This window comes from Lontra canadensis, unplaced genomic scaffold (assembly GCF_010015895.1).
Source record: "Lontra canadensis isolate GAN:19392208 unplaced genomic scaffold, GSC_riverotter_1.0 scaffold58, whole genome shotgun sequence".
In the NCBI taxonomy this organism is placed as follows: domain Eukaryota; kingdom Metazoa; phylum Chordata; class Mammalia; order Carnivora; family Mustelidae; genus Lontra; species Lontra canadensis.
The window spans coordinates 9,822,633-9,850,100 of record NW_022631052.1 but is presented as its reverse complement, the minus strand read 5'-3'; the positions used below and the strand labels follow the sequence as shown (position 1 = coordinate 9,850,100).

Here is a 27,468-nt window from a genome sequence, read left to right as displayed (position 1 = left end):
CCTTTCACCCATTAATCCCACTCCTGGGAATCTGGCCCAGGGAAATAAAAACACTAATGCTTAAGGACAAGGATGTTTATCGAAGCATTGGTTTTTGAGAACATATCCAAAAGAATTGAAAATAAGCATTCAAACAAAAACCTGAATACAATATTCACACCAACACTGTTCACAACAGCAGAATGGTGAAAATAACCCAAATACCCATCGAGGATAAATGGATCAACAGACCCATCTGTGCAGTGGGATACAATTCAGCCATATAAAGGAGTGAAGCACTGATGCCTGGCACCATGTGGCTGCACCTGGAAGCCGTGATGCTGAATGGAAGAGGCCAGACACAGAAGATCCCATATTGTATGGGTCCATTTATAGGAAACCTCCTGAACAGGCAAACCATAAAGACAGAAAGCTGATTAGGGGTCACTAAGGGCTGGGGGAGGGCACGGGGGTGGGGGTGGGGAATGACTGTTCAGTGGGTATGGAGTTTCTGTTGGGGGTGACGAAAATGTTTTGGAACTAGACAGGGTGAAGTGGCTGCACAACATGGTGAATGTACTTAATGCCACTTTAAAGTGGCTAAAATTTCTGGGGCGCCTGGGTGGCTCAGTGGGTTAAAGCCTCTGCCTTTGGCTTAGGTCGTGATCCCGGGGTCCTGGGATCGGGCCCCGCATCAGGCTCTCTGCTCGGTGGGGAGCCTGCTTCCTCCTCCCTCTCTCTCTGCCTGCCTCTCTGCCTACTTGTGATCTCTGTCTGTCAAATAAATAAAATCTTTTTAAAAAATAATAAAATAAAATAAAATGGCTAAAATTTTATGTTGTGTATATTTTATCACAATAAGAAAACATTCACGGAGGGAGACAATTAGGAAAAAAGTGTCTAAAAGGCAACTTGGGGAGGGGTGATAATGGGATAAATGGTAGAGAAACACTGGTATGAAAACTATGTTAAGAATTGTTATCCTTGGGGCTCCTGGGTGGCTCAGTGGGTTAAGCGTCTGCCTTTGGCTCACATCATGATCCCTGGGTCCTGGGATCGAGCCCTGTGTCTGGCTCTCTGCTCAGTGGGGAGCCTGCTTCTCCTTCTCCCTCTGCTTCTCCCGACTTGTTCTCTCTCTCTCTCAAATAAATAAATACATTAAAAAAAATGCTATCCTTAAAGCAAATACTTTATTTATTTATGTTTATTTATTCATTTTAATTTTTTATTTTCTTTAAAGAAAGGCAGACTACAACAGGCAGTGCCTCCTTTGGATGTTTCTGGAGTCTCAGAAGGTTGACTACCTTATGCTCTCCTGCAAGTGGACGTTGAGAGCTTATCTGAAGGCTCTAGCAGGGAGTATCATTGGGTATAATAGTTATTAATCCAATAGTGGTAGGTTGAATGGTGACCCCAAAAATGATATGCTCCCCAGCCTAACCCCGGACACCTTATTTGTGAATGTGACCTATTTAGGAAAGGGGTCTTTGCAGATATGATTAGGTCACCAACATGAATCATCCTGGATTACCTGGATGGGTCCCAAATCCGATCACGGTATCTTTATAGGGGATACACAGAGGAGAAGTTCCCGTGAAGACTGAGGCACAGAGAGGAGTGGGGCAACCACAGCTGGAAGAGGTGCGGAAGGATTTTTCCTTAGAATTTCTGGAAGGAGTATGACCTGCCAACACCTCGATTTCAAATTTCTAGCTTCCAAAATGGTGAGAGAATAAATTTCTGTTGTTTTAAGCCACCCAGTGTGTAATAATTTGTAACGGCAGCCCTAGGAAGCGAATAGGCCAGAACAGAGTGCCTTTTAGAGCAAAACTTAGTGTAGCAGGCCCCCTCAAGGGCTGCTGGTCAGCCTTGGGATGGTCCCGGGGCGTGCGCACCGATAGCTGTTATAGTTAGCCTAAGCCAGAATGGTGACAGGACATGGTGTTTGAGCCACAGACTTCTCTTCCAGCATGGCACAGAGAGAGCAGCATGAGGCATTCCAATTCTGTTTTTAAAACTGCCCTGCTCTGGGATTTATGGGTATAAAACAGTCATTCATCTTCAAACTTAGTTTGACTTTTCTCATGAACGTTAAGCTGAAAATAAGTAGACGCCCATTGTGCTCCATGTCGTGTCCCTGGAGCCTGCCCTTGGCCTTGCTGGACTATTAAGGGACTTCCTTGACCTTTCCTTGCTGTAACCACTTTCCCGGAGCCACCATATTAGGGGGGCGCTTGCAGCCTTTCTCCCTATTGTCAGAAAGGGTCTGATCAGAATCTCCTCTCTTCTGTATTTTCATGGGACCCTGGGCTTTTTCTTCTTCATAGCATTTATCATAATGATCTGCACAACTACTTTGTTTAGCTTCAATCTTGTCCACCACACTGTAACCTCCGTGAGGGCGGGAGCTATGGGTCTCTGGCTTGCTATCATTTCCACTGCGCCTTGCACCATGCCTGACACACAGCAGGCACACGATACACATTTGTGGAAGAGATGAGTAAGAGACTTCCATATGACAGTGGTGGAGGCAAGGCAAATCTGGGTACACAAAACAAAATCTAGAAGACAAGTAAATCACCGAGACACATGCCCATTTGAAGCACAGACCAGGGTCTCTCTGCAAGGGGGCAATAGGCAATGCACACTCTAGATCCTAGATCTAGGTCCTTCCTCTAGGATTTTTTAAGGGCTTCCACTTTGCATGGCCTTGATCCTCTGGAATGCTGTTTGTTATGACTCTAGTTCCCACACTTCTGCATTCAGACAACTGTTTACAGAATAGACAATCCCTAAAGGAGAGGTTGTTTGGCAGCTAGAACAGAGAAGTTCACACCCTTGACCGGGATACAGATTGCTCTAATAATATTGAGAGGGATGGTGGACAGAGACCTTGCTTACCTGCGTCACGGTGTACGTCTGCACGGTCGCCACCTTCTGCAAATGGACCTCTTCCCAGTTTCCGCGTCCTTCAAAGGTGACTGGGTTCAAATCCAACTACGGGGTATGAATCTTGTGAGGTTAAGCCAATCATGGTGGTCTTACTCTCCTTGCCAAGACATTGCCGTGGGCGTGGAGCTGTGACGCGGTTCTGACTAGTACCACGACTCTGGCAGGGGCGGTGGGGGGGTGTCTTCTAGGGACACATCTCAGAAAATTTTCCAGCAATTGCTAGATATATGCCCCAAAGAACTGAAAATCAGTTACTCAAACAAATACACGTACAAGCCTGTTCAGGGCAACATAATTCACAATAGCCCAAAGGTGGAAACAGCCCAAAGGTCCATCAACAGTTGGATGGATAAACGAAGGGCGGTGGTTCCATACAAAAGAACGTCATCAAAAGGAAGGATGTGCTGCTACAAGCCACTCTGTGGACGAACCACAGGAACATTAAACCAAGTGAAAAAGCCACACAGAAGGTCTCATGTTGTAGGATTCCAGCTTCATGAAATATCTAGAATAAGCACATCCTTGGAGACAGAAAGTAGATTAGTGGTTGCCCCGGAATCAGGGAGAGAGAAGTGGGGAGTGACTGTTTAGTGGGAATGGGGATCTCTTTTGGGGGAGATGAATATATTTTGGAACTCGAGAGAGGTGGTGGTCGCACAGCATTGTGAATGTACCAAACGCCACCGAATCGTTCACCTTGAAGAAGGTTATGTCGTGTGAATTTCACGTCAATTAAAAAAAAAAGGTTTTTGAAAATCCTCGCCTAGGGATGTAATGCTTGAAACAGCTGAGCCCTTACACATTGTAAGGAGACAAACTAAGGACAAGCCAGCACGGCTTGTCCTTAGACAAACTAAGGACAAGCCATCCTCTATGGCTAAGTGAAAAAATGGAAAGAATCTGAGCCCTTGATTATGTCATTGGCGAGTTGGGGGAACTTGGTCTCTAGACTTCTGATTATGCATGATATAAATGCCCTCTTTGCCTCCAGCCCCATCTAGTTGGGTTTTCTGTGATTTGCAGCCAAAGTCAGTGTAGACTTCAAGGTTCAGAAAAAGCAAGGCAAAGGCATTCATTTTATCTAAACAGGAGCAAGAATCACGAGACTAACAGTGGCCACCTTCACACACTTTATGTGTCTCTCACGGGAGGGAGAAGATGACATAACCCATTGATACGGCCAATGTGAAAGAAATACACCTCTTCAGCTTGTAGGTGAATAGCAAATGATGACAAATTCTTGAGAGCTGTTAATCCTCAGGGTTAGACAAGGAGTGTGTATGTGTGTGCGCATGCCCCGTTCCTCAGGATGAACCCAGATCTCATCCTCCCTGTTGTCTCTAGCCATTCTTAGTATTTCAAGAACAGGACAGACTAGCTTTAAGTGCAATCTTGAAATAATTACAGAGTTGTTGACTCTGAGCACTACAGGCAAGTTGGAATCACTGGCCATGCCAGTGGTTTGTGTGGCTTCTCTTGGGATTTGAGAGCTTAGCATCTAAGTCTGACATGTGACCGAGCATTATGGAAAACTCGGGCTGTCTCCTTCCAATCTATGTGGCAAAGGTGAACCCTTCCCCTCTCAAAGACAGGTTGAGTTTTTGGCATCAGTAGGCTGGAACCCAGAAAAGCAGAGGGAGATCAGTAGTCCTCTCTCCCCTGCCTCTCCCTCACTTTTCCATGGTTCTAGAAACTCCCGGCATTGCCATGCTAGAAGGTTCCTGCGGGGCTCCACACATAGAAAGCTTTCAGGAAACGGATAACGCAGCTGGGTAGGGCGTTATAAGGGCATTTAAGGGCTAATATTAGGGATCAGCTCTTGCAATGTTGTTGGATGATCTCTCTCCTCTATAGTTCTTGGCACCTAGTCCTAAGTCATTGTGTAATGTGTAAACAACGAAAATAAATGACTTAAGTTGCCTATCATAAAAAAACCTGTTTCACAGCTAATGGATTAAAGCAAATAGGTCCTTTGCCTGGGCTGACTGAGGGGCACCATTTGTCTATAAAGGTGGCAGAGAAATAGCCATGATGAAAAACGAATTAAGTTTAATCCCTTGGAGAATATTCCACAGGGATGTAGCATTACCTTTCTCCCTGTTTTCACACAATGATTTTTTTTTTTTAAAATTCAGCTAGGAATTCAGATCGTCAATGGATCTTGTCTATAAAGAGGTAAGTTGTTGATTCAAGAAGTCTGGAATCGCCTGGAATGTGAGGTATTTACAAAACAATGGGTAAGTGTGCTAAAATAAAAGGAAACCAAACACAAAATCTTGCTGACCTTCAGAGGGCTGCCTGTAGGAGGTCACTAAGTTCCTGGTGTAAGATCTAAACCACTGAGATGTCCTGGGGGGTTAGCCTGGGAGCCAGCTTCAGAGAAAGGAAAGGGGGTAGAGAAATAAGAGTGTTCTCTGAGAATTGTCCTTCTGGTTACTCTTACCCACTTTTGAAACCTGTTGATTCCTTAGCTTTCCCATGGATTGAGTAGTGGGGTAATTAAAATGCACATGACAGGGACACCTGCCTGGGTGGCTTAAGTGTCTGCCTTCAGCTCAGGTCATGTTCTCAGGGTCCTGGGATGGAGCCCCTCACATTGGGCTCTCTGCTCAGTAGGGAGCCTGCCTCTCTGCCTGCTTGTGATCTCTGTCAAATAAATAAATAAAATCTTTTTAAAAAAATGCACATGACAGTGGTTCACAGGGCCAAAATGACGGACCCAGAGCAGAGGGTAGGTTCTGCTTAAAAAAACCTGAGACACTGAAATCTGTAATCATCAAGGAAGAAAATGCTAAAGATATATGCATGGTTTATTAATTAGAATCAGGGATGAAAAAAAAGTAAAGCTAGAAAGGAGGTTATTATCACCTTTCAAAAGAATATGGCTCCTGAGGATCCCGGGTGGCTCCAGTGGGTTAAGCGTCTGCCTTCGGCTCAGGTCATGACCTCAGGGTCCGAGGATTGAGCCCCACATTGGTCTCCCTGCTCAGTGGGGAGTCTGCTTCTCTTCCTCTCCCTCTGCCCCCTCTCGTGTGTGTGCTCTCGTGTTTGAGCGCACGCACTCTCTCTTTCTCTCTCAAATAATAAGTAAGTCTTTTTTTAAAAAAAGAATATGGTTCCTGACGTGAGGAACAAAGGCAAAAACCTGCAGCCCATTGACAAATACTTGAGGCGGGCAAAGGAGGACATTCCTCCAGGAATTCCCAACTATCTTGATGCCTTGTTCGAGGGAAAAGAACCTTAGCTTGACCATAGCTGGGCCTCAGGGATCCTGTGAGTCTTCTTTAACATATGAAAGTCCTTCTGGAAACTTCCCTCGGTCTTGACCTCCACCTACTCCGAAGTATAGGAACGGTTGCTCTTCACAAGCCTAGCGCAGCCCTTTTTGCCCACGGGTCCTGTTCCTGGGCTTTCATAAAAAACCTCTCAAGGATTCTTTCTTGGCCATTGGCTCTGGGCCCCAGCATTTCACATCAGTTCCTGTATGTGGAGGAGGATCCTAAGGAGGAAGGAGACTCTGACCCTGGTTACAACATGGAAGACGTTGTGCTGAGGGAAGTCAGCCAGTCACAAAAGGACGCCTACTGCCTGACTTCACACAGAAGTCCCTCGTGGAGTCGATTCATGGAGAGAGAAAGTAGAACGATAGTCCCTGATGTGAAATGTTGGGGTTCGGGAGTGAATGGTCAAGAAAGAATTCCCGAGATGTCTTCCCGTGCAAAAATGGTGGTTTCATTAAAGCAGCCCGGGGACAGGACCCGTGGGCAGGAAGAGTTGCACGGGGGGTGTGAGGGGGTGACTGATGATACACTTTTAAGTTAGTGGGGATTAGGGAGAGCCCAAGTCTCTAAGGAATTTGGAAGCAAGGTTTCCAGGACCTTGAGGGGTCATTTATTGTCTAGTGAAACCAACCTTGGTCAGGAGATCCTCCAGATCTATATTGGTGGCCATACGCTTTGGGTATGATTGCCAACATATATCTTGGGAGGTTGGGATAATGGGAGTTTCTGGACGGATTTTTCTATGTTAAAGAAGATTTACAGGATCCTGGAAGTGAAGCTAATACCCAACTGAGGTTGCTTTTTGCCCTTAACAAAGTATTAACTTCAAGGCAGCTGAACTCCTAGAGGATGGTCACTCTGTCTGTCCAAGTACCTGTCGATGGGCCATAAGTTAGAAGTGATGTGGTTTTGGAATCTAGGTGAGGTTTGCTGTGCGGGGTGAGGGGGGGGGTGGGCGTCCAGAGCCGAAGGCCAAGAAAGAATTCTTGAGATGTCTTTTGTGGGAAAAGATGGTTTTCTTCAAGCCCCGGGATAGGACCCATGGACCAAAAGAGTTGGTGCCCCAGGGCTGTGAGGTGTGGCTGAATCTGTACTTGGGAGTTGGAAGAGGTCAGGAAGAGGAAGGTTTTCAAAAGAACTTTCATATGCTAACGAGGACCTACAGGATACCCTAGGCATCTCCATTAGCAAGCTAAGGCTGTTTTTCCCTCCAGCAAGGCATTAAGATTTTGGAGCTTCCTGGAAGAATGTCCCAGGATGGGGCCAAGGTGTGGGCTCGTGCTTTCTCTCCAGCTAGCCTTCCGCTCCGTTATCATAAGGAAGCTTAATTTTATCCTCTATTTCTTTTGCCTTTGTTCCTCGTATCAGTTCCCAGGGGCTGGGAAAATGGCGAGATAGCACGTTAGTGTTTAATGTGGATGGAATCTCAGTTTTGCAAGGCAAAATTCTGGAGATGGATCCTGGTGATGGTTGATACGCTTTGGGGCAAGAGAGAATTGAGACGCTTTTGGTGCAAAAAGGTGTTTTTGTTGAAGCAGGATCTGTGGGCAGGAAGGGTTGTACTGGGGTTGTGACGAGTGACTGATTTATAGACCTTTTAGTTGGTGGGGGTTAAGAGAGAAAGGAAGTCTCTAAGGAATTTGGAAGCGAGATTGCCAGGACCTTGAGGGTCTGGCTGTAATTAGATAAGGTCATTTACTCCTGTCTAGTAAAACCTTACTGGTGACACCCTTCAGATGTCTATCAGTGGGCCATTTGATTGGAGGATGATAGCCAGCAGAGATCTTGGAGAGGCAGAGATAAAGAAGTTTCCAAAGGGACTTTAATATGTTAAAGAAGACTTACGGGAGGGTGTAAGATTTAAGAGAGATTTAAGGTTATCTGCGTTTCTTTTGCCCCTGTTCTTCCCATCAATGGTTCCGCAACAATGTCAATGTACTTACTATCAATAAACCGTATATTTAAAAACGGTTGAAATGGTAAATTTTGTTATGTGCATTTACCACAATTAGAAACTCTCTTTAAATGTAACGGAAAAAAAAGAAAGAATATGGCTCCCAATCTATACTGGGAATGTTCTGTGTCTTGATTTAGGCGCTCATTACATGGGCATGTTCACTTTGTGGATATCCATTATGATTTCTGTACTTTTCTGTATATTACTTTACTCCAGTAAATTAGTAATTATGGTTGTTTCTGATCAATGGCTAGGTAGAGAGCTCACGGTCATTTAAAGGAGAATACACTTCATCCAAATGATATGGTTTCGGAAAATAGGGGAGGTTTGGTGGGGTGAGGTCCGGAGCCAACCGTCTTTGGTGCAAGAAGGTGGTTTTATCAAAGCATGAGGACAGGACCTGTGGGCAGAAAGTGCTGCTGCCCCAGGGTGGTGAGGGGTGACTGGTTATATACTTGGGAGCTGGGGGAGGTAAGGAGAAGGGAGGTTTCAACAGGATTTTCATGTGTTAAAGACACAGAGTACTGGAGGCCTTTCCATTGTCAAGTTAAAGTTGTTTTTCCCTCTAGCAAGACATTAATATTAAGATAGTTGGGAGCATCTTGGAAGAAGAGCACACATGTCCCACACAGGAGTGGGGCCGTGGGGAGAGAGCAGGGGAGCAAGGGGAGGAGCAGAGGGAGAAAGAATCTCAAGCAGGGGTGCCTGGGTGGCTCAGTGGGTTAAAGCCTCTGCCTTGGGCTCAGGTCATGATCTCAGGGTCCTGGAATCGGGCCCCGCATCGGGCGCTCTACTTAGCAGGGAGCCTGCTTCCTCCTTTCTCTCTGCCTGCCTCTCTGCCTACTTGTGATCTCTGTCAAATAAATAAATAAAATCTTTATTTATGATAAAGATTTATGAAATCTTTAATTAAAAAAAAAAAACTAACCAACTCTTGGTTTTGGCTCAGGTCGTGATCTCAAGGACGTGAGATCACACACTCAGCATGAAGTCTGCTTGTCTGTCCCCAAATCTTTAAAAAAAATGTAAAAGAGAGTCAGACAAGCAAGAACATATGCTTGTTCATATCAATCAATCAAATGATGACAAACGTTTGCCTACACATTCCGGTTTCTATGATCAAAAACAGCAGCTACAAGACATGTGACATAATGGAGTGGGAGGGAGAGGAGGAAATTTTGTAAATTACTACTTCTTCTTTTTGATGACATAACAAAAGGCAAGGTGAGGGCAAAAGGCGACCTGACACTCCACATACTCCCCCACCCCAAGGTGGAAGTGGGATCTATGTGACATTTCATAGGTACTCGTGACTGCCCAAGAACAAAGGAAGGAGAAAGCAAATGGCCACTGATAAAGATCACAGTCATGAAGGACATAAGACTCCATCAGTTTGTAACTATCTTAATGATTTACAAGAGAAGCACAATCTTGAGAATAGTTAGATCTTCGGAAACCCTTAGACTCAATTTCCTGGAGCCCTAATGTCATCTTCCCCCTCCGTAGGATAAAAAAACGCTATATAATTAATCACTTCACACTTACAATGCAGATTTTTCTCTCCACGGGTCCTGTCCCATGCTTTTTTTTTCTTTTTTAGTTTATTTATTTATTTGAGAGAGAGAGAGATCATAAGCAAAGGGGAGAGGCAGAGGGAGAAGCAGACTCCCAGCTGAGCAGGGATACCAACGTGGACCTCGATCCCAGGACCCCAGGACCATGACCGGAGCTGCGGGCAGGCATCCAACCAACTGAACCTCACAGGCACCCCGTCCCCGTGCTTTAATAAAATCACCTTTTTGGCATGGAAATGTCTCAAGACTTCTTTTTTGGCCATTTGCTCTCAGACCTATGGATTATGAGTAACATATCTTCTAAGGCTTAAGAAAAAAATCAAGTCTATAAAAAGAACTTTGGGGAAAAAAATAACTTGGCAATAACCATGGTTTTGAGGGCCGCCAGACTGGCTCAGTCGGTTAAGCATCCAACTCTTGATTTCAGCTCAGGTCATGATCTCAGGGTCGTGAAATGGAGCCTGTGTCTGGTTTGAGCTGAACCTGAGTTGGCTTGAAATTCTCTCTCCCCTTGTCCTCTGCCCCTCTTCCCACTCATGCTCTCTTCTTCTCTCTAAAAATAAATAAAAGCTTGGGGCACCTGGGTGGCTCAGTCGTTTAAGTGTCTGCCTTCGGCTCGGGTCATGATCCCAGGGTCCGGGGATTGAGCACCACATCAGGCTCCCTGCTCAACAGAGAGCCTGCTTCTCCTCCCTCTGCCTGCCACTCTGCTACTTGTGCTCTTTCTCAAATAAATAAAAAACATTAAATACATACATACACACATACCTTTAAAAAAAATCCTGGGAGGGTGGTTCCTGGGTGGTTCAGTTTGTTGGGCACCTGACTCTTGATTTCAGCTCAGGTCATGATCTCAGGGTCATAAGATCGAGCTCCACATTGGGCTCTGTGCTGGGTATGGAGTCTGCTTAAGATTCTCTCTCTTCCTCTAAAATAAAGAAATCTTTAAAAAAATATTAAAATATAATCTTGGTTTTGAGATATCATTCCTCTGGTTGATCTCTTATCTCTTTGATAACAAGGAATGTCCCAATGCTTCATACGTATACACATGCATATTCACATAAATAAGATGTTCTCTCTCTCTTTTTTTTAAGATTTTTAAAATTTGAGAGCATGAGAGAAATCACGAGACAGGGGAGGGGTCAGAGGGAGAAGCAGACTCCCTGTTGAGTGGGGAGCTCCACGTGGGACTTGGTCCTGGGACTCTGGAATCATAACTTGAGCAGAAGGCAGACACTTAACCAACTGAGCCACTTGAGGTGCCCATGATCATTCAGTCTTACCTGGTTCTTGAATGAGTCTAGGTATACATATTGAAAAAACGTTGAAAAAATCTGAAAGTATCAAAGTGGTTCAAAAGCTATCAGGTATAGTGATGTTTTTCATAATAGCCAGAAGGTAGAAACAACCCAAATGTCTATCAATGGATGAATACATAAACAAAGCCTAGTCCTTCCATAATATGGAATTTCATTCCACCATGAAAACAAATGGAGCTGTGACACATGCTCCGTGATGAACTTTGGAAACAGCAGGCGAAGTTTCACAAAAAGAAACATATCGTATGACTCCATTTATAGGAAAGGTCCAGGATAGGTAAATCTATAGCAGTGGTGGTTGCTTTGGTGAAGGCTAGGGTTGGAGGGGGCTAGCCCCTAAAGGACACAGAGTTTCTTTTAGAGGTAAGGTAAATATTCTCAAATTGACTGCGATGATGGTTATATCTGTGAAACACCCAGTTGTACACTTTAAATGGGTGAACTGTATCTGAACTATACCTCAATAAAGCTTTTTTTAAAAAAGCTATAAGAGGGGCTCCAAGGTGGCTCAGTTGTTAGGCATCTGCCTTCAGCTCAGGTCATGATCCCTGAGTCCTGGGAACGAGCCCTGCCGATATCGGGCTCCCTACTCAGCGGGGAGCCTGCTTCTCCCTCTTCCACTCCCCCTGCTTATGTTCCTGCTCTTATTGTCTCTGTCAAATAAATAAATATATTTTTTTAAAAAGCTATAAGTAGTTATCCAGGGAAAGTCAGTTTACAGGTCACATTCTTGAGTTCTATGAACACTGGATGGAGAGTTCAAAAAGGGGATTGCTCTAGAAATTTCTTTTTGCCCTTTAGAAAATATTCAGCTTTGGTTGAGTCTAGAAGCACATGCTCTTGTTTTCTGGTTGTTTTCAAATATGTAAAGAATGCCAGAAAACATGGCTACCTCTTTGTCTTTCTCTAATGTTTTGTAGAGTTTATGGTAAGACTTAGCTGTTGTGAGTTAACATTTAGACTCATTTCAAGGGATCCAATGTGTTAACATAAACACTGCAAACAGGTTCCAAATCTCTGGGCCCTAGAAGACACAGGAGGAAGACTGAATATCCAATGTTTTGCCAGGCCAGGATTTCCATCCAGAAGGGAGCAGAGGGAGAACACCCTGGTGATAAAATTCTCTACCTCAAGTAGTTAAAAGCAATGGAAATCTGTCACCTCACTCCGAGCAAGAGATGATGAAAGTTTGGGCATGAGTCATGAGAATTAAATATAGTAGTGCCTTTACTTGGTTGTTGCTAACTTCCCCCTTTCCGTGTAACCAGGTGCTGTCATGTGTTCACATGATCGTGACACATTCGAGGAAGGAATTTTACCCTGAAAATAGATAGTTAATTTATTTCATAGATATTTATTAAGTCTATTATATGAGACTCTGTTCTATGGTTTGGGGACAACATGATTAGTGAGACTATAAACCCGTCAGCCATGATGACTTCGGATTGCTTTAAGAAGGCACAAAGAGGGACACCTGGGTGGCTCAGTTGGTTAAGCCGCTGCCATTGGCTCAGGTCATGATCCCGGGTCCTGGGATCGAGTCCCACATCGGGCTCCTTGCTCGGCAGGGAGACTGCTTCTCTCTCTGCCTCTGCTTGCCACTCTGCCTGCTGTGTTTTCCATGCCCCCCACCCCTACCCCGGGTCTCTGACAAATAAATAAATAAATAAATAAATAAGATCTTTAAAAAAAAAAAAAGAAGGAACTAAGAATGTAAATGCCATAGCAGGTGACTGGTGGGGGGTAGGCAACTTTGGTTGGGCTGGTTGCGAAGGCTGGCCAAAGGAGAAAGTGGTAGACATCCAGGCTAGAAAGGAAGCTGGGGCTAAATCATGCAGGACCTTCCTAAGCCACTATATGAATGGAAGGTAGCAATGAGCTGTAACTGAAGTCCAGCTGTCTTTTAAGATTTTATTTATTTGAGAGAGAGTGCTTGCACACACCAGTGGGGAGAATGGCTGAGGGAGAGGGACAAGTAGACTCCCCGCTGAGTGGGGAGCCCCTGCCTGGCTCAGTACCAGGACCCTGAGATCATGACCTGAGCTGAAGTCAGATGCTTAACTGAGCCACCCAAGAACCCGTGAAATTCAGCGCCTTTTTCTTTTTTTTAACAAATGTGACCATTTCCAGGAGTGCCTTTTAGCAGTAGATCTATCCAGGGGAGAGGCTTTTTCCTTTTTTAAATTTTTTAAATGTAGGCTCCACACCAGTGTGGAGCCCAACGCAGGGCTTGAATTCAGGACCCTGAGATCAAGACCTGAGCTGATATCAAGAGTCAGACGCTTAACCAACTCGAGGGGAGCCTTTTTGTAACTCATCTTCCTAAAATGGATTCTGTGTCTGATTTGAACAAAGATGACTATGTGCCTCAGTTGGCAACTTGGGTCTTGTGCTAAGTGAAATGGGGAGCCAGTGTAAAGTGTGAGGCAGGTCCAGGCAAGATCTGGCTTGTTTTAAGGATAAACGGTACGGAGAATGGCTGTCTGGAGACAAGAGTGGAATATAATCAAGGCTAATTAAAATACAATACATAGAACAAGGATTCTGGCTAATTGCATATCTTAAGTTCAGATAAACTGAAAATAAATTTAAATATATTTATGTTTCAAAAAGTTACTTCTGTGGCATGCCAGAAGCTAACCCTTCGCCAGTCAGAACTTTCCTGGGAACAATGAAGCCCGTGTTAAGATGGGGAAAGAATCATTCAGCTTAGCTTGAGTCTGGCGGGCACACAGAGTCATTCCCCATTTGTTACCTTCTGGTGCCACCATTTGACCCCTTCTGTGCCTTGCACATTTATGCCCAAGAAGACAATTCCAGGTTCTGCTTCCAAAAGCAGTCAGATGGTTTTCTTAAGGTCCCATCACATAAGTATCAAAGAAATACAGACGTAAATATCTGAGATGCCATTTTTACCTATAATACCAGCAGGAAGTTTTTAAAAGTCAGACTGGTCCATGTTAGGGAGAAGAGGTAAAGCAGACCTGCCTCTTGCTGGTGGGAATGGGTGTTTGTGAAGATCTTTGAGAACACACGGAGTTTGGCAATGTGCATCAAGAGCTTTTAAGATGTTCTTCATTCCCTTTGATCTGGTCAGTCTGTTCCTGGGAATCCATCTAAAGGAAATAATCCCAAATACGGAAAAAAGCTTTGTGAAAAATATTGGTATGGCCCAAATGTCCAGAACAGAGCAGGTGGAGGAGCATTTAAACCTCCTCAGGAGGTTTTACGAATGAGGGAAGTAAGGCTTTGAGAAGTTATGTAACTTGTCCGGGATCATGTAGCTAGTATGGGGCAGAGCTAGGATGCAAATCCAGGCTAGTTTTACCCCCCAAGCCCAAGTTTTTTAAACACAATGCTACACTGAGTTTTCTGTATAGAAATAATGTTTTTCTCAACTGGAAAAACAAAGGGAAGCTCATTCTGATTTATAAAATTCAGTTTATTCAAGTTATACACCTCTCTGGAAAAAGACTGCAGAGGCAGGGGTGCTGGGGGTGGCTGCAGGCCTTCAGCTCCACACTGCCCCCCGCAGGCCAGCTTGCGTACTGCTGTGGCTGACAGCAGGCGGACTGAGTCTCCCGGAGCCCCCCTGCCAGATGGGTTCTGGTTTGGTTCTGTCATTCTTGGCATTGGCACGAAAATTAGAAGGTTGGAAAAAGCAAAAGACTTGCTTTTCTATTCTGGTCGTGGCGCGCGGCAGCCATCTCAGGGGGGTGACCAAGAGCAGCTGTGGGCTCCTCCAACTCAAGTGTTGCAAAGTGGGGGCGCCCAACCCAGGGTCCTCAGCAGGCTCTGATCCCGGCTAACACCCCCTTCCGCTTCTGCCTCTCTAGCCGCCCCCCCTGCCCCTCAACCGCCCCCCGCGCCCCCCCCAACTTCCCTGTTGTTTTTCAGTCCTTCTAACACCTTTGTAACCAATTCCTGGCATCCAATCTCTCTGCCTAAAATAGCTAGACAGTGGTTTCTGTTTTTCAGCTTGGCCACTGGTACCTCTGCAACAAAACTTAGGACATATTTACTCCAATTACATTAGTAATACTGACACTGTTCTTATTTGTATCTGAAGATACAGGATATAAGTAGTCCTTTATCTTGTGGGAGGGAGGAAAGTATCTTTGCATTTAGTTTCCTTCATAGGGGGTGCAGAAAAGATAGTGTCCATAAGTTTATACAAGTGACTGGTAAAGAAAAGGTTTATTAATTCAAGATGTGAGTTCTTTACTGCATAATCAGACTGCTGTGAAGCGCCTTAGTTGTTATTTGCTGGTTAACATTTGACAAGTTGTATCAACCGCACAATTTTAAAACTGTAATAAATATGATTAGTTAATAGTAGACTCCAAACTTCCCTTGGTTCTTCTTAAAAAAGGTTGGATGATCCACTATGATCCACTAAGAAACATCTAAATGGGAAGAAGCACAGAAGCATTTTTATTAGTGTCATTTAGTTTTTTTTAATAGGAAACAGTCTGATAAACTATAAAATTGAAAAAAAATTATAAAATTGAAGACTTAACTGTATTGCTAAAAATCTCTATATTAAATTATTTGGAATTTAGATAGATAGGACTAGAGAAAAACATACATTTTAAGGGCCACAAATCTGTATCCTGAATCAATAATCTCCCTTTTATTTTTTTATTTTTAAAGATTTTATTTATTTGACAGAGAGATAGCAAGAGAGGGAACAAAAGCAGGGGGAGTGAGAGAGAGAGAGAAGCAGACTTCCCACTGAGCAGGGAGCCAGATGCAGGGCTTGATCCCATGACCTGGGGATCATGACCTGAGATGAAGGCAGACGCTTAATAGCTGAGCCACCCAGGCGCCCCGATAATCTCCCTTTAAAAAAAAAGTAATCTTATGCCATTGAACACACAGACTGGAAGTGTACAAGGGAAGTTATTAATGAAAGTTAACAAAATGTAGGCTTATTTTATGCCTGATCTGGACCCAAGGAGGGAAAAAAAGACACAATAATTTAATAAGGTTGACTAAAACTACCAAAACATGATCAAAGTAAAAAATTTTAGGGGTGCCTGGCTGGCTCAGTCAGTGGAGCATGCAACTCTTGGGTCTCAGGTTGTGAGTTTGAGCCCCACGTTGAGTGAAATGATTAGTTAAAAAAAAAAATTAAATCTTGGGACGCCTGGGTGGCTCAGTTGTTGGGTGTCTGCCTTTGGCTCAGGTCATGATTTCAGGGTCCTGGGATTGAGCTCTGCATGGGGCTCCTTGCTCAGCAGGGAGCCTGCTTCTCCCTCTGCCTCTGCTTGTGGCTCCCCCTCCTCACGCTCTCTCTCTCTCTCTAGCAAATAAATAAATAAAAATTTAAAAAATAAAATAAAATCTTTTTAAAAAAAGATTTCATTTATTTGTCAGGGAGAGCAAGAGAGTACAAGCAGGGCGAGTAGCAAAGGAAGAGGGAGAAGCAGGCTTCCTGTGAGCAGGAAGCCCGAAACAGGGCTCAATCCCAGAACCCTGGGATCATGACCTGAGCTGAAAGCAGATGCTTAGCTGACTGAGCCACCCAGGCCACCCCCCAAAAAAACAGAATCTTGAAAAAAAATAAAAATAAAAGAGTAAAAAATTTTACCCTATATGTAAGTTAAGGATAGGAGTAAGAATAACTTATATGCACATTGCACACATGAAAACATTTGGAAGGATGTATACTAAAATGTTAACAGTGATCCTATTTGTGGTAGTGAGATTTCAAGAGATTAGGGTTTTGTTTGTTTTTGGCTCTTGCAAAATTTTTTTCTTTTTTTCTTAAAGAACTTATTTATTTGTCAGAAAGAGAGAGAGAAAGAGAGCACACAAGCAGGGAGAATGGTAGGCAGAGGGAGAAGCAGGCTCCCCACCAAGCAGGGAGCCCGATGTGGGGCATCCATCCCAGGATCCTGGGATCCTGGGATCATGACCTGAGCTGAAGACAGATGCTTAATCGACTGAGCACCAGGCGCCCCTCAATTTTTTTTTTCCTATAGTGAATGTATTTTTGGCAATTAAAAGGGGGAAGAATTAAAAGGAACTAATCCCCAATTAATGAATGCTTCTTGAAATTTTTCACTTGCTTCAATATGTAAAATAAGACTTCATGAGGGATTGTAATGCTGGAAAGCCTCCAAGAGACCATGGGGTCCAGATCCAAAAACTAAATCCCGCACGGGCTCAGCAACTGGCCCGAGGCCACACTGTCCGCAGAGTAGAATCATGGCCTCTTGATTTCTGGTCTAGGACCCACTTACACAAAAAGCAAAATACAACAATATACACAGTTACACATAAAAATACATTTATCTCCACAACACCAGAACAAGTTGGTTCAATGTAAAGACCGTAAAAATATAAATGGTGTCAGATCAGAACCCAAGTAACAGTTGGCCATCCTTACCTTCAGGATTTCACAGGGAGTGGTGTCTGGCGGTACAGGTTTCCCACAGTGCTTTGAATATTCAGTTATAAAGACTGAAGCTTCATCTAAACTATGGAATTGGAAAGCAAAAGAGCGTCATGAGGAAATTCTCGGGAGTGGGGGGGGGTCATAAATATGTTTGCTATCTTGACTGTGGTGATGGCTTTGCAGGCGTATATATGTCAAAATTGATCAAACTGCATACTTGAAATATGGGCCTATACGTGCATGTGTGTATGTGTGTATATATATATATATATATATATATATATATATATATATAATATCTTAAAAAGTAATGTTTATAAATGACAACATGTAGCACTGGTTGGATCACAAGTGGGAAAGGAAATGCATGGAAAAGCAGAAGGAAATGCATGGCATGGTAATGAGAAAGGGATGCATCCTGAGTGGCCAACGCAGTTAGAAGAAATGTGTGGATGGCCCAGGAAAGACTTCCGTCCTGATTGGGCTGCCATTCATCAGTGCCAGCAATTTCTCCCTTCTCCTTTTCACTTTCCAAATCCATTCCCAACCCAAGAAGCTGGTTTCTAAACTTGTGGGTGTGGGAAAGTTAGACAATCAGGCTTAGCAAAAATTATATTACATAAAAGCCCCCAGTTCTCTGAGCAAGTGTCTAAGGAAGAAAGCTGTAACTCAGGTTTTGAAGCAGGACTGTGAGACATCTATCTGGGGGTTCAGAAAGCTTATTTGATTGTCTGACTCCAAGTTCACAGTCGAAGGGACTGAGTTACAGGACGACCAGCCTGTGGGTGTGTGTAGTAATGCTATAGCTTAATACGCCGAGCCCTTTGTTACGACCAGAGAGTTGTGCAACTGTTTGATCTTTCCCTCCAAAATAAAGGTGAATTTTAAGGAAATTCTACAGTAAGATGTTTTTGTTTGTTTGTTAATTAACTTACCTTAACTCACTTGCCAGATAGTTTACCAAGTCAGTGATGTTGCTTGCATTCATCATGTGCAATTTCAACGCTTGGAAGTATTTTGTCTTTGCCAAAATCCCAAAGTCCTTCTTACTTATGATATTATTCAGAATCAGATTTCTAATCTATAGAATAACAGGTATCATTATATTAAAAATGTGTGAAATTCCAAGGCCTTATGCAATACCCAGAAGTTTCTTACAGTCACAAGTTAAATGAGCATTTTGTTGTAACTAAGCCTTTTTTCTAATGGAGTGGGGAAGGGGAGACGTTTTGGCCCATTTTAGTAACAGATTAAATCAGCAAGAAGTAATTACTGTTAAGCACTTTGGGACTTTTTCTGAATAAGATCTACTTACAACAACAAGCATTTAAGGCTACAGATTTTCCACTGAGCACAGCCCAAATGAGAGGGGTCTCTGCCTTTTAAAAAATTTACAAAGGTTTTAATAAAAGCAAAATAATTTTACATATTGCCAAAAAGATATAGTAGTTTTCAGCTTAATTTTCATTTGGGGAAAATTACTACCTTCTAATATCAAATTTTTCATAGCAAAAATGAAATGAAATTGCCGCTTACTTGATGTGAAAATCCTGCCAACTGGCCAGTATTCATATGCTCTTCTAATTGCTGTAAAATGATCTGAGGATTGCACGAGCCCAGAAAATTCTAGAGGAAAAAAAAAAAATCAAAACACAGTTAATGGAAAAGTGCTATTACTACTAATTTCTGTTAAATCTGAAAGGTTTTCATTTTTAAATTTGGAATATCTTTAAGAATTTCTATTATAGGAAAAAAAACCCGCCTCTATCATGTAACAAAAAATTACGGAAATAAGGAAGAAGACATTTTACAAATACCTATTGTAACAGCAAGATCTGTTTAACAAGTATTTTGTCATTTTAAGTGCCAAAAGGAATCTATTTAAATACTAAAATTTTGAAAAGCATCAACGGATGAGTTTATGAATAGTAAAAAATAGTAAAAAAAAGTAAAATAAAATAACCCGAAGTCAAAGACAAGCACAGATGGCTGTGAAAAAATGAACAAACCAAATGACAGATGAAAAAAATATGCATGTTCATTTATGTAGGTCTCGATCTACTGGCTTATCTACCTTTGGGGAAACACCGAAGATCATTACCAAGTGCTTTGTTCTATTTCTTCTCTATTGTATAGGGAATGAGTTATTTTTAAAAGTTCTGTCCTCAAAGTACTCATGGCTCCCTTTGTCAGACACCCACACACAAAATCCTCTCTCATCTCCCACATCCAATCACTAAGTCAAGCTGCCCTATCCAGTTCATCCTCGATGCCACCACCCCACCTTGGGGACGGACCCCCTCAAGCCTTTCCGGGCCACCCACAGGCTGTTGTGTGTGCATCAAGTAAGATACACGTCCAGTCAAGGGCTTCCCACTTCCCACTTCCCACTCTTCCCTTCTTGCCGCCTCTCTCCTCCCATCAAGCCCATGGATTGTTCCTTCCTTTTTTTTTTTTTTTTTAAGATTTTATTTATTTATTTGAGAGAGAGAGAGAGATCACAAGTAGGCAGAGAGTCAGACAGAGAGAGAGAGAGAAGCAGGCTCCCCGCTGAGCAAAGAGCCTGCTGTGGGGCTTGATCCCAGGACCCTGAGAGATCATGACCTGAGCCAAAGGCAGAGGCTTAACCAACTGAGCCACCTGAGTGCCCTGGTCCAAACCCCTCTTAAGGCATCCCTCAGATGGACCTTGATCTATCTTTCAGGCTTACCTCCTGCCAAACCTGCATACAAACCTCCCGCCCCACTCAAACGGATGCACTCATGTCTTGCAGGTCTGGTAAAAAGGAAAATGCAAGCCTTTTGCTGGGGACGTGCAGTATGAGACCTTCTGTTTCTTGGGCAGCCCCAGAGGAATAATTTGCCAAGATACCTTAATTTGCTGACGTCTTTTTTCCGAGTGAGGCATGAGCATTAGACAGGCCAGTGCAAAAGCAGGGAGCTCTAACTGGACATACTGCCTGGCTATTCCAACCATGTCGAGATCATCTGAAACAGGACATCTTTGAGAGAGCACATGAGTTTGTTAGTATTACTTACATTAATTCATGAGTTAATTACCCGACGGTGCTTTCAATGATTTTAAGCATTAAAGTGCTGGGGCGTAACATACACTTAGGAATGAGTAGCTGGAGTCTTTCACGGTATTCTTCATGGAATAAAACAACCTACGGGAGCACAGAGTGCTCCTTGCTGCTGTGATTATGTCTGAGAGCCCACACGTGCCTGAAGACACGTTCTCTGAAGACTCAAAACCTCTGTGAAAACACTGCAGGATGGAGGTAGTTGGAAAAGTACTCTGTACATTAATTAAGACTAATTAAGAAGGCTTACTGACTCTCAGTTTACGAGCTGCCTGTGCAGAGTGGACACTGTAAAAATATGAGAGACAGTTTACCCTAGAAACAAGTGCTGTGCTTAACATCCCCAAAAGAAGGAATGACTCGAAAGACAGGTTTATTAGAAAGGAATTTTATAAGCAACAGGTATGACTTTTTGGGGTAGGAAGACAAGTATTTTACTTACTCTAGAACAGCGACGAGACTCTCACAACAGTCTGACAACTGACTCGGGCTCAGAGGACAAGACGCTGAAAATAAACAGCAACAATGCACACACACGTACAGAGCTATAAAATGCTACTGTCGATGTTTCAGGGGAGAGAGAAATACCTGAAAGCAGGGGTATCTGAACCACACACTGCCAAGCTTTGCCGAAGTAGGGAACCTGGGGAGACAAGCACATTTTGGGATTCGTGCCTGGGATTTCACGAACTCTCTGGTTTTGTAGTCACAGAACTATGTGCTTAGAGCTTATGTTCAGGATGCTAAGACCAAAATCGTATACTGGCATCTTCCTGTTTGAGATGGTTAGATTTTAGGACAATTTCTCTCTCTCTTTCTTTCTCTTTCCTACCCTTCCTTCCTTCCTTTCTCTCTCTCCCTCCCTTTATTTATTTATTTATTTATTTTTTTTTAAAGATTTTATTTATTTATTTGACAGACAGAGATCACAAATAGGCAGAGAGGCAGGCAGAGAGAGAGGAGGAAGCAGGCTCCCCACCGAGCAGGGAGCCCGATGCGGGGCTCGATCCCAGGACTCTGGGATCATGACCTGAGCTGAAGGCAGAGGCTTTAACCCACTGAGCCACCCAGGCGCCCCTTTATTTATTTTTTAAAAAAATATTTTATTTATTTATTTGACAGAGATCACAAGTAGGCAGAGAGGCAGGCAGAGAGGGGGAAGCAGGCTCCCTGCTGAGCAGAGAGCCCGATGTGGGGCTCGATCCCAGGACCCTGAGATCATGACCTGAGCTGAAGGCAGAGGCTTAATCCACTGAGCCACCCAGATGCCCCTTTCTCTCCTTTTAAAAAAGATTTTATTTATTTATTTGATAGAGAGAAACAGCAAGAGCAAGAGAGAGAAAGCAGGCTTAATGCTGAGCAGGGAGCCCTATGCGGGACTCGATCTCAGGACTCTGGTATCATGACCCGAGCCGAAGGCAGACGCTTAACTGACCAACCTCAAAGTAGATGAGGATTGTACGAGCCCCAGGCACCCATGCGCCCTCCTTCTTTCTTTCTCAAAGTAAACTCTATACCCAAAGCAGGGTTCAAACTTATGACCCCAAGATCAAAAGTTGCATGCTTTACTGACTGAGCCAGGCAGGTGCCTTTAGGTAATTTTCTTCGTAACTGTATAGTTCAGGGTCATATTATACAATCTTGGCTGATTCATTATTGCTTCATTTGGGGAAAAAAAGCATCAGAACCCAACTCGGAAAACAAAACTTATACTATTGTGTGCCAGACGTTATGTAAGAGCCACAGGAAAGGGCCAAGCAGACAAGAGAAAGGATTTCGAAAAATGAATAAGGCAACATAAATTTCCACTTATAGGGGAAGGGTGAAGTAACTTATGCAACATTTTACTCCTTATTATAGAGAATAATTAAGAGTTAAAAGTAATGAGATGCAAAAAAAATTATATGTAGAGGTCTCATAAGATCTAATAATCCCATACCTAACTAAATGCTCACAAGAAAAAAACCCACATATATCCACATAAAAACTTGTACACAAATGTTCATGGGGCATTGTTATTCTTAATAACCCAAAAATCCATCAACTGATGAATGGATTTTTCCAGTCATCATCATCGTGGCTGTGACTGTACAGTGAACATCAGTTGGCAGTAAAAAGGTATCAAGCCCCGACATCTGATACCCAAGGATGAACCTTGAACACATGATGTCAAGTGAAGGGAGCCTGAACGGCCCTGTACTGCATGAGTCCACTGATATGACATGTCCAGCAAAGATACTTCCAGGGGCTGGAAGAGGGAGGAATAGGGAGTGGCTGGTAATGAATATGGGGCATACTTTTGGGGTGAAGAAAATGTACAAGAATTAGAGAGGTGGTGATGGTTGCACAATGCGGTGAATATATTAAAAACCACTTAATTGGGGCGCCTGGGTGGCTCAGTGGGTTAACCCTCTGCCTTCGGCTCAGGTCATGATCTCAGTCAGGGTCCTATGACTGAGCCCCGCATTGGGCTCTCTGCTCAGCGGGAAACCTCTTCCCCCCCGCTCTGCCTGCCTCCCTGCCTACTTGTGATCTCTGTCTGACCAATCAATCAATCAATCAATCTTAAAAAAAACCTCACTTAATTATACATTTTATTGATTTCTGAATTTTATTTTTTTAGTAATCTTTACCCCCGATGTGGGGCTTGAATTCTAGACTCCAAGATCAAGAGTCACAATCTCTATGCACTGAGCCTGCCAGGTGCCCCTTAACTGTATACTTTAAAGGGGTACGTTTTACATGGGAATTATAATCTCAATTAAAAAAAGAAAATAGGTCTCTATGTGCTCTATGGGACAGTCTCCAAGGCACCAATGTTATGTGGGAAAAAAAGTTATCTAGAATGTCATTGCATTTATATGTACAAAAATGTATACACACCCACACACATACAGACACACACATGTGCTTATATGATAACAGGAAAGTTCCAAACATAGTGCAAACAGTAGTTACTTCTGGGGAGATAATTTTGATTGGAAATGGTAAAGGAGAATTTTCATGTTTTATTCAGCATGTTTCTATATTGTTCTAATGTATTAAGCTAAGAATAAGTGATATATTTCCACATTACATAATGATTATATGGTGCACAATCTGTGAAATGTAGAAAAGGGAAATGAGACATGGTGTCTGATTTAAAGATCCTCCAAGTCCAGGAGGGGTAGTTGAATGTGTAGCCAAACAAATTACACTGTGACAGGTGCTACCATAGAGCCAGGGTTTGGAGCGTGTGCATGAAGGTGTGGCTCAGGAAGCCTGGAGAGCTGGGGCTGGTGAGGTCCTCGGAGAGGTGACCTCTGAGCCATGTACTCTGGGTCCTGGCCCTATTTTAATGGAGTATCAGTTCTGTTCTTTACTGAGGAGCTGGTTACTTTACCCAATGCAACTGGCAGCCACAAGGCCATCAAGTATAAATATTAAATTCTTTTTGTCGTTGTTGCTAAAGATTTATTTATTTGAGAGAGAGAGAGAGAGAGCGGGTACAAGTGTACACGAGCTGGGGGAGAGACAGAGAGAGAGAGAATCTCAAGCAGATTCCCCATTGAGCGCAGAGCGGGCCAAGAGCCTCGATTCTAGGACCCTGAGATCAAGATCTGAGCTGAAATCAAGAGTTAATGCTTAACTGAGCTATCCGGGTGCCCCTAAGGATTAAATTCTATAAAATTTACTTTAGGAAACCACGTACCTGCCATAAAGAATGGATACTAGAGATGGCCGTTAAAACTTTCCTTAGATAAGGAATCTGGGGGAAAAAGAATACAGTTCAGAAAATGACCAAAATGGAAAACTTCAACATGAAATATCAGATTCTTAAATTTTCAAAAAGGGATCAGTAGAATGTATCTACCATGAGAACCACCAGGGAAGTTCACTCACTAAATGACAAATATCAAAAAAGGTCAAGGAAGCTTCCATTTGTTTCCAGCGAAATTATGTCATTTTTGAGCCAGCACTTCCTCTGGCCCAAGACCAAGTTAAGTTTGGCACGAAACCAAGGGGAGTGAATATTTGCAGTATACATCTGTGTGATCACCAGCCTCCGTGCACAATGCTCAAGACTTGCTATGCAAAATCTTTCACACAGACTGCAGTCCAGGGCGCAGAGTCTTACCATGTTGAAGCCAAGAAGCTTTTGTAAGAGTCCGTTCCAAAGCTGCAGGTCGTAGATTTTGTACTCCAAACAAAGCTCAGTCACCAATCTGACTGCCTGAAGCAGAAAAGAAATTAAAACAAAACAAAACAAAACAAACTGCTTTATTAAACCAGCAGGTCAAACAACCTGCAGGAGGAGGAGGGTGGCTACACACAAAATATGCTTATAACCTAGGTGTGCCTACTGCCTGATTTCAGTGAAGGCCCCCAGTCTCTAGTGAAAGAAAAAAAAGAGACTAAGATTATTCTTTTTCTTTCTTGCTATCATGGATTCAAACAGCATCTCGGACTTTTCCCACTGTCTTCTTTCTACCCAAGAGCCGTTTGCCTGTTGGCCCCGTAACCTTCTCACCCTGGGCTCCAACTGCCTCAGAGACTGAATTCCCACAGGCAATGGAGAGAAAGAGGAGGAACACCCCTCCTGGCACGGGGACAGTCTCTTTCCCCCATCTGGATGTAGACACACAGGGCCTGGGAAGGGACTACAAAAGTGTCCTCTTGTTGGTGGTGGGGATCAAGCCCTACGCTTTCAAGGACAGAGTGAAGCGGACCCTCTAAGCTGCATGTCACCTGTCAGGATGGGAAAGGAGAAACGGTCTCCGAGCAGTAGGCTTGTTCAGGAATGAAGAGCTTCTCTGGCTTCAGGCGTTTGGGTGAGTACGAGCACATCAGAGAAGATGAGGCACCCACCCTCAGACAACTCCAAGTACGTACCATGGATTCATGGCTGTGGTTTTTCCATAGACCCTTAATCATTCCTTCTTTAGGACTATTGCAAAATAATTCATATGTGATGGGGATATTCAAAGTCTCAAAGGATGCCAGAAAAGTTATACATTTCAAGTAAGATCTGGAAAACAGGCATGGATGGGAGTCATTCTGACGGACCACATTTACATTCAAGATAAAAGCCACCGTAGGGCAATATTAGGCCTCTTTATTTTTAACTGTCTGTTTTTTAGGCTTCTAAATATATTCACTGAATATAATAGTAGAAAGAGATCAATATGAGCAAGATCAAGTAAACATTCAGTTCCTAAATGCCTCAAACAACTAGGGAAACAAGATGTTCTCAGAGGTCTATGTCCCCTTTGCCAAAATGGCAAGGATATTGGAGGCACCAGAACTAGGTTTACACGGCTACTCTCATGCACTCTTACAAACTGAGGGGCCTAAATGTACACTTCCAAAGAACCAATCTGTTTCCTTTTTCCTTTTTTTTTTTTTTTAAAGTAAGCCCTACACCCAACTTGGGGCTCAACTCATGACCCCAGAGCAAGAGTCGAGTGCTCACTACTCGGTATTTGCCCCAAAGATACAAACGTAGTGATCCGAAGGGGCACATGCACCCCAGTGTTTATGGCAGCGATGTCCACGATAGCCAAACTATGGAAAGAACCTAGATCCTAGATGTCCATCAGCAGATGAATGGATAAAGAAGATGTGGTATATATATATAATGGAATACTATGCAGCCATCAAAAGAAACGAAATCTTGCCATTTGCAACGATGTGGATGGAACTAGAGGGTATCATGCCGAGCGAAATACGTCAATCGGAGAAAGACAATTTTCATATGATTTCCCTGATATGAGGAATTTGAGAGGCAGGGAGGGGGGCTTCTGGGGTAGGGAAGGAAAAAATGAAACAAGATGGGATCGGGAGGGAGACAAACTATAAGAGACTCTTAATCTCACAAAACAAACTGAGGGTTGCAGTGGGGTTGGGGCTACGGAGAGGGTGGTTGGGTTGTGGACATTGGGGAGGATATGTGCTATGGTGAGTGCCGTGATGTGTGTAAACCTGGTGATTCACAGACCTGTACCCCGGGGCTAATAATACATTATATGTTAATTAAAAAAAAAAAAAAAGAGTCGCGTTCTCTACCGACTGAGCCAGCCAGGCACCCCATGTTTCCTATTTTTTTTCTTTTCTTTCTTTCTTTTTTTTTTTTTTTTTAAAGATTTTATTTATTTACTTGACAGAGATCACAAGTAAGCAGAGAGGCAGGCAGAGAGAGAGGAAGGGAAGCAGGCTCCCTGCTGAGCAGAGAGCCTGACGCAGGGCTCGATCCCAGGACCCTGGGATCATGACCTGAGCTGAAGGCAGAAGCTTTAACCCACTGAGCCACCCAGGAGCCCTGTTATTTCTTAACATAATCTACAAAATACCACTTACTTCACTTCTTCCATGGGCTTTTTGAAGAGAGATTCTACAGTTTCCTTGTCAGCCAAGTACAGGAGACACTGAAGAGCTCGTGCTCTGTGGGCAAATGTCAGCTGGCACACGCCAAGGCTCTGTAAACCAAAGCAGGTGAGCAGAGGCACGCACATGCACGCGCATGCGCTGGGCCTGCGTGCGTGAGTTTCAGCTCAGGTAGCATAAACCTCAGGTAACCAAAAACACTTAAGGTCAGTCTCTGCCTTTAGGGAGCCAGTGGTTCTCAGAGTGTGGTCCGCGTAGCCCTGGTGGGCCTCTCTCAGACTCTTCTAAGTGGGAAAGGGTCAGAACTAGGTTCACAGTGATGCTAAGACGTTATTTGCCCTGACACTGCATTGACCCTTGAGTTGGCGGGTAAAAGGGCTGGTGCCGGTCAGGGGAGAGACAGCCACTCGCCGGCGCAGCCCTAGTGCTCCCCACCGCTGAGCAAAGGAGACTGGTTTCCACTCACCAAGGTTCTTGGTGAGGCAGTAAAAATTAATTTTCTGATTCGTTTTTCTAATTAATTTTCTGATTAACCTCAACTCCCGAATACATTAA

General features: G+C 43.5%; 1 protein-coding gene across 2 annotated transcripts in view; it reads right to left on the bottom strand.

The window, feature by feature from the left end:
* Window positions 1-14,942: 14,942 nt before the first annotated feature.
* Window positions 14,943-27,468, bottom strand: part of KNTC1 (kinetochore associated 1) — a 77,244-nt gene continuing 64,718 nt past the window's right edge. For both annotated transcript variants that reach the window (XM_032876385.1, XM_032876384.1), the window contains exons 54-64: window positions 26,887-27,005; window positions 25,423-25,558; window positions 24,668-24,763; window positions 24,242-24,298; window positions 21,139-21,193; window positions 20,993-21,056; window positions 20,340-20,469; window positions 19,005-19,094; window positions 18,404-18,549; window positions 17,460-17,550; window positions 14,943-15,471 (exon numbers count right to left, since the gene is read on the bottom strand). In XM_032876385.1, coding sequence (XP_032732276.1) covers window positions 15,451-15,471; window positions 17,460-17,550; window positions 18,404-18,549; window positions 19,005-19,094; window positions 20,340-20,469; window positions 20,993-21,056; window positions 21,139-21,193; window positions 24,242-24,298; window positions 24,668-24,763; window positions 25,423-25,558; window positions 26,887-27,005 — 1,005 coding nt within the window. In that variant the 3' untranslated portion in view covers window positions 14,943-15,450. The remainder of the gene's footprint in view (window positions 15,472-17,459; window positions 17,551-18,403; window positions 18,550-19,004; window positions 19,095-20,339; window positions 20,470-20,992; window positions 21,057-21,138; window positions 21,194-24,241; window positions 24,299-24,667; window positions 24,764-25,422; window positions 25,559-26,886; window positions 27,006-27,468) is intronic.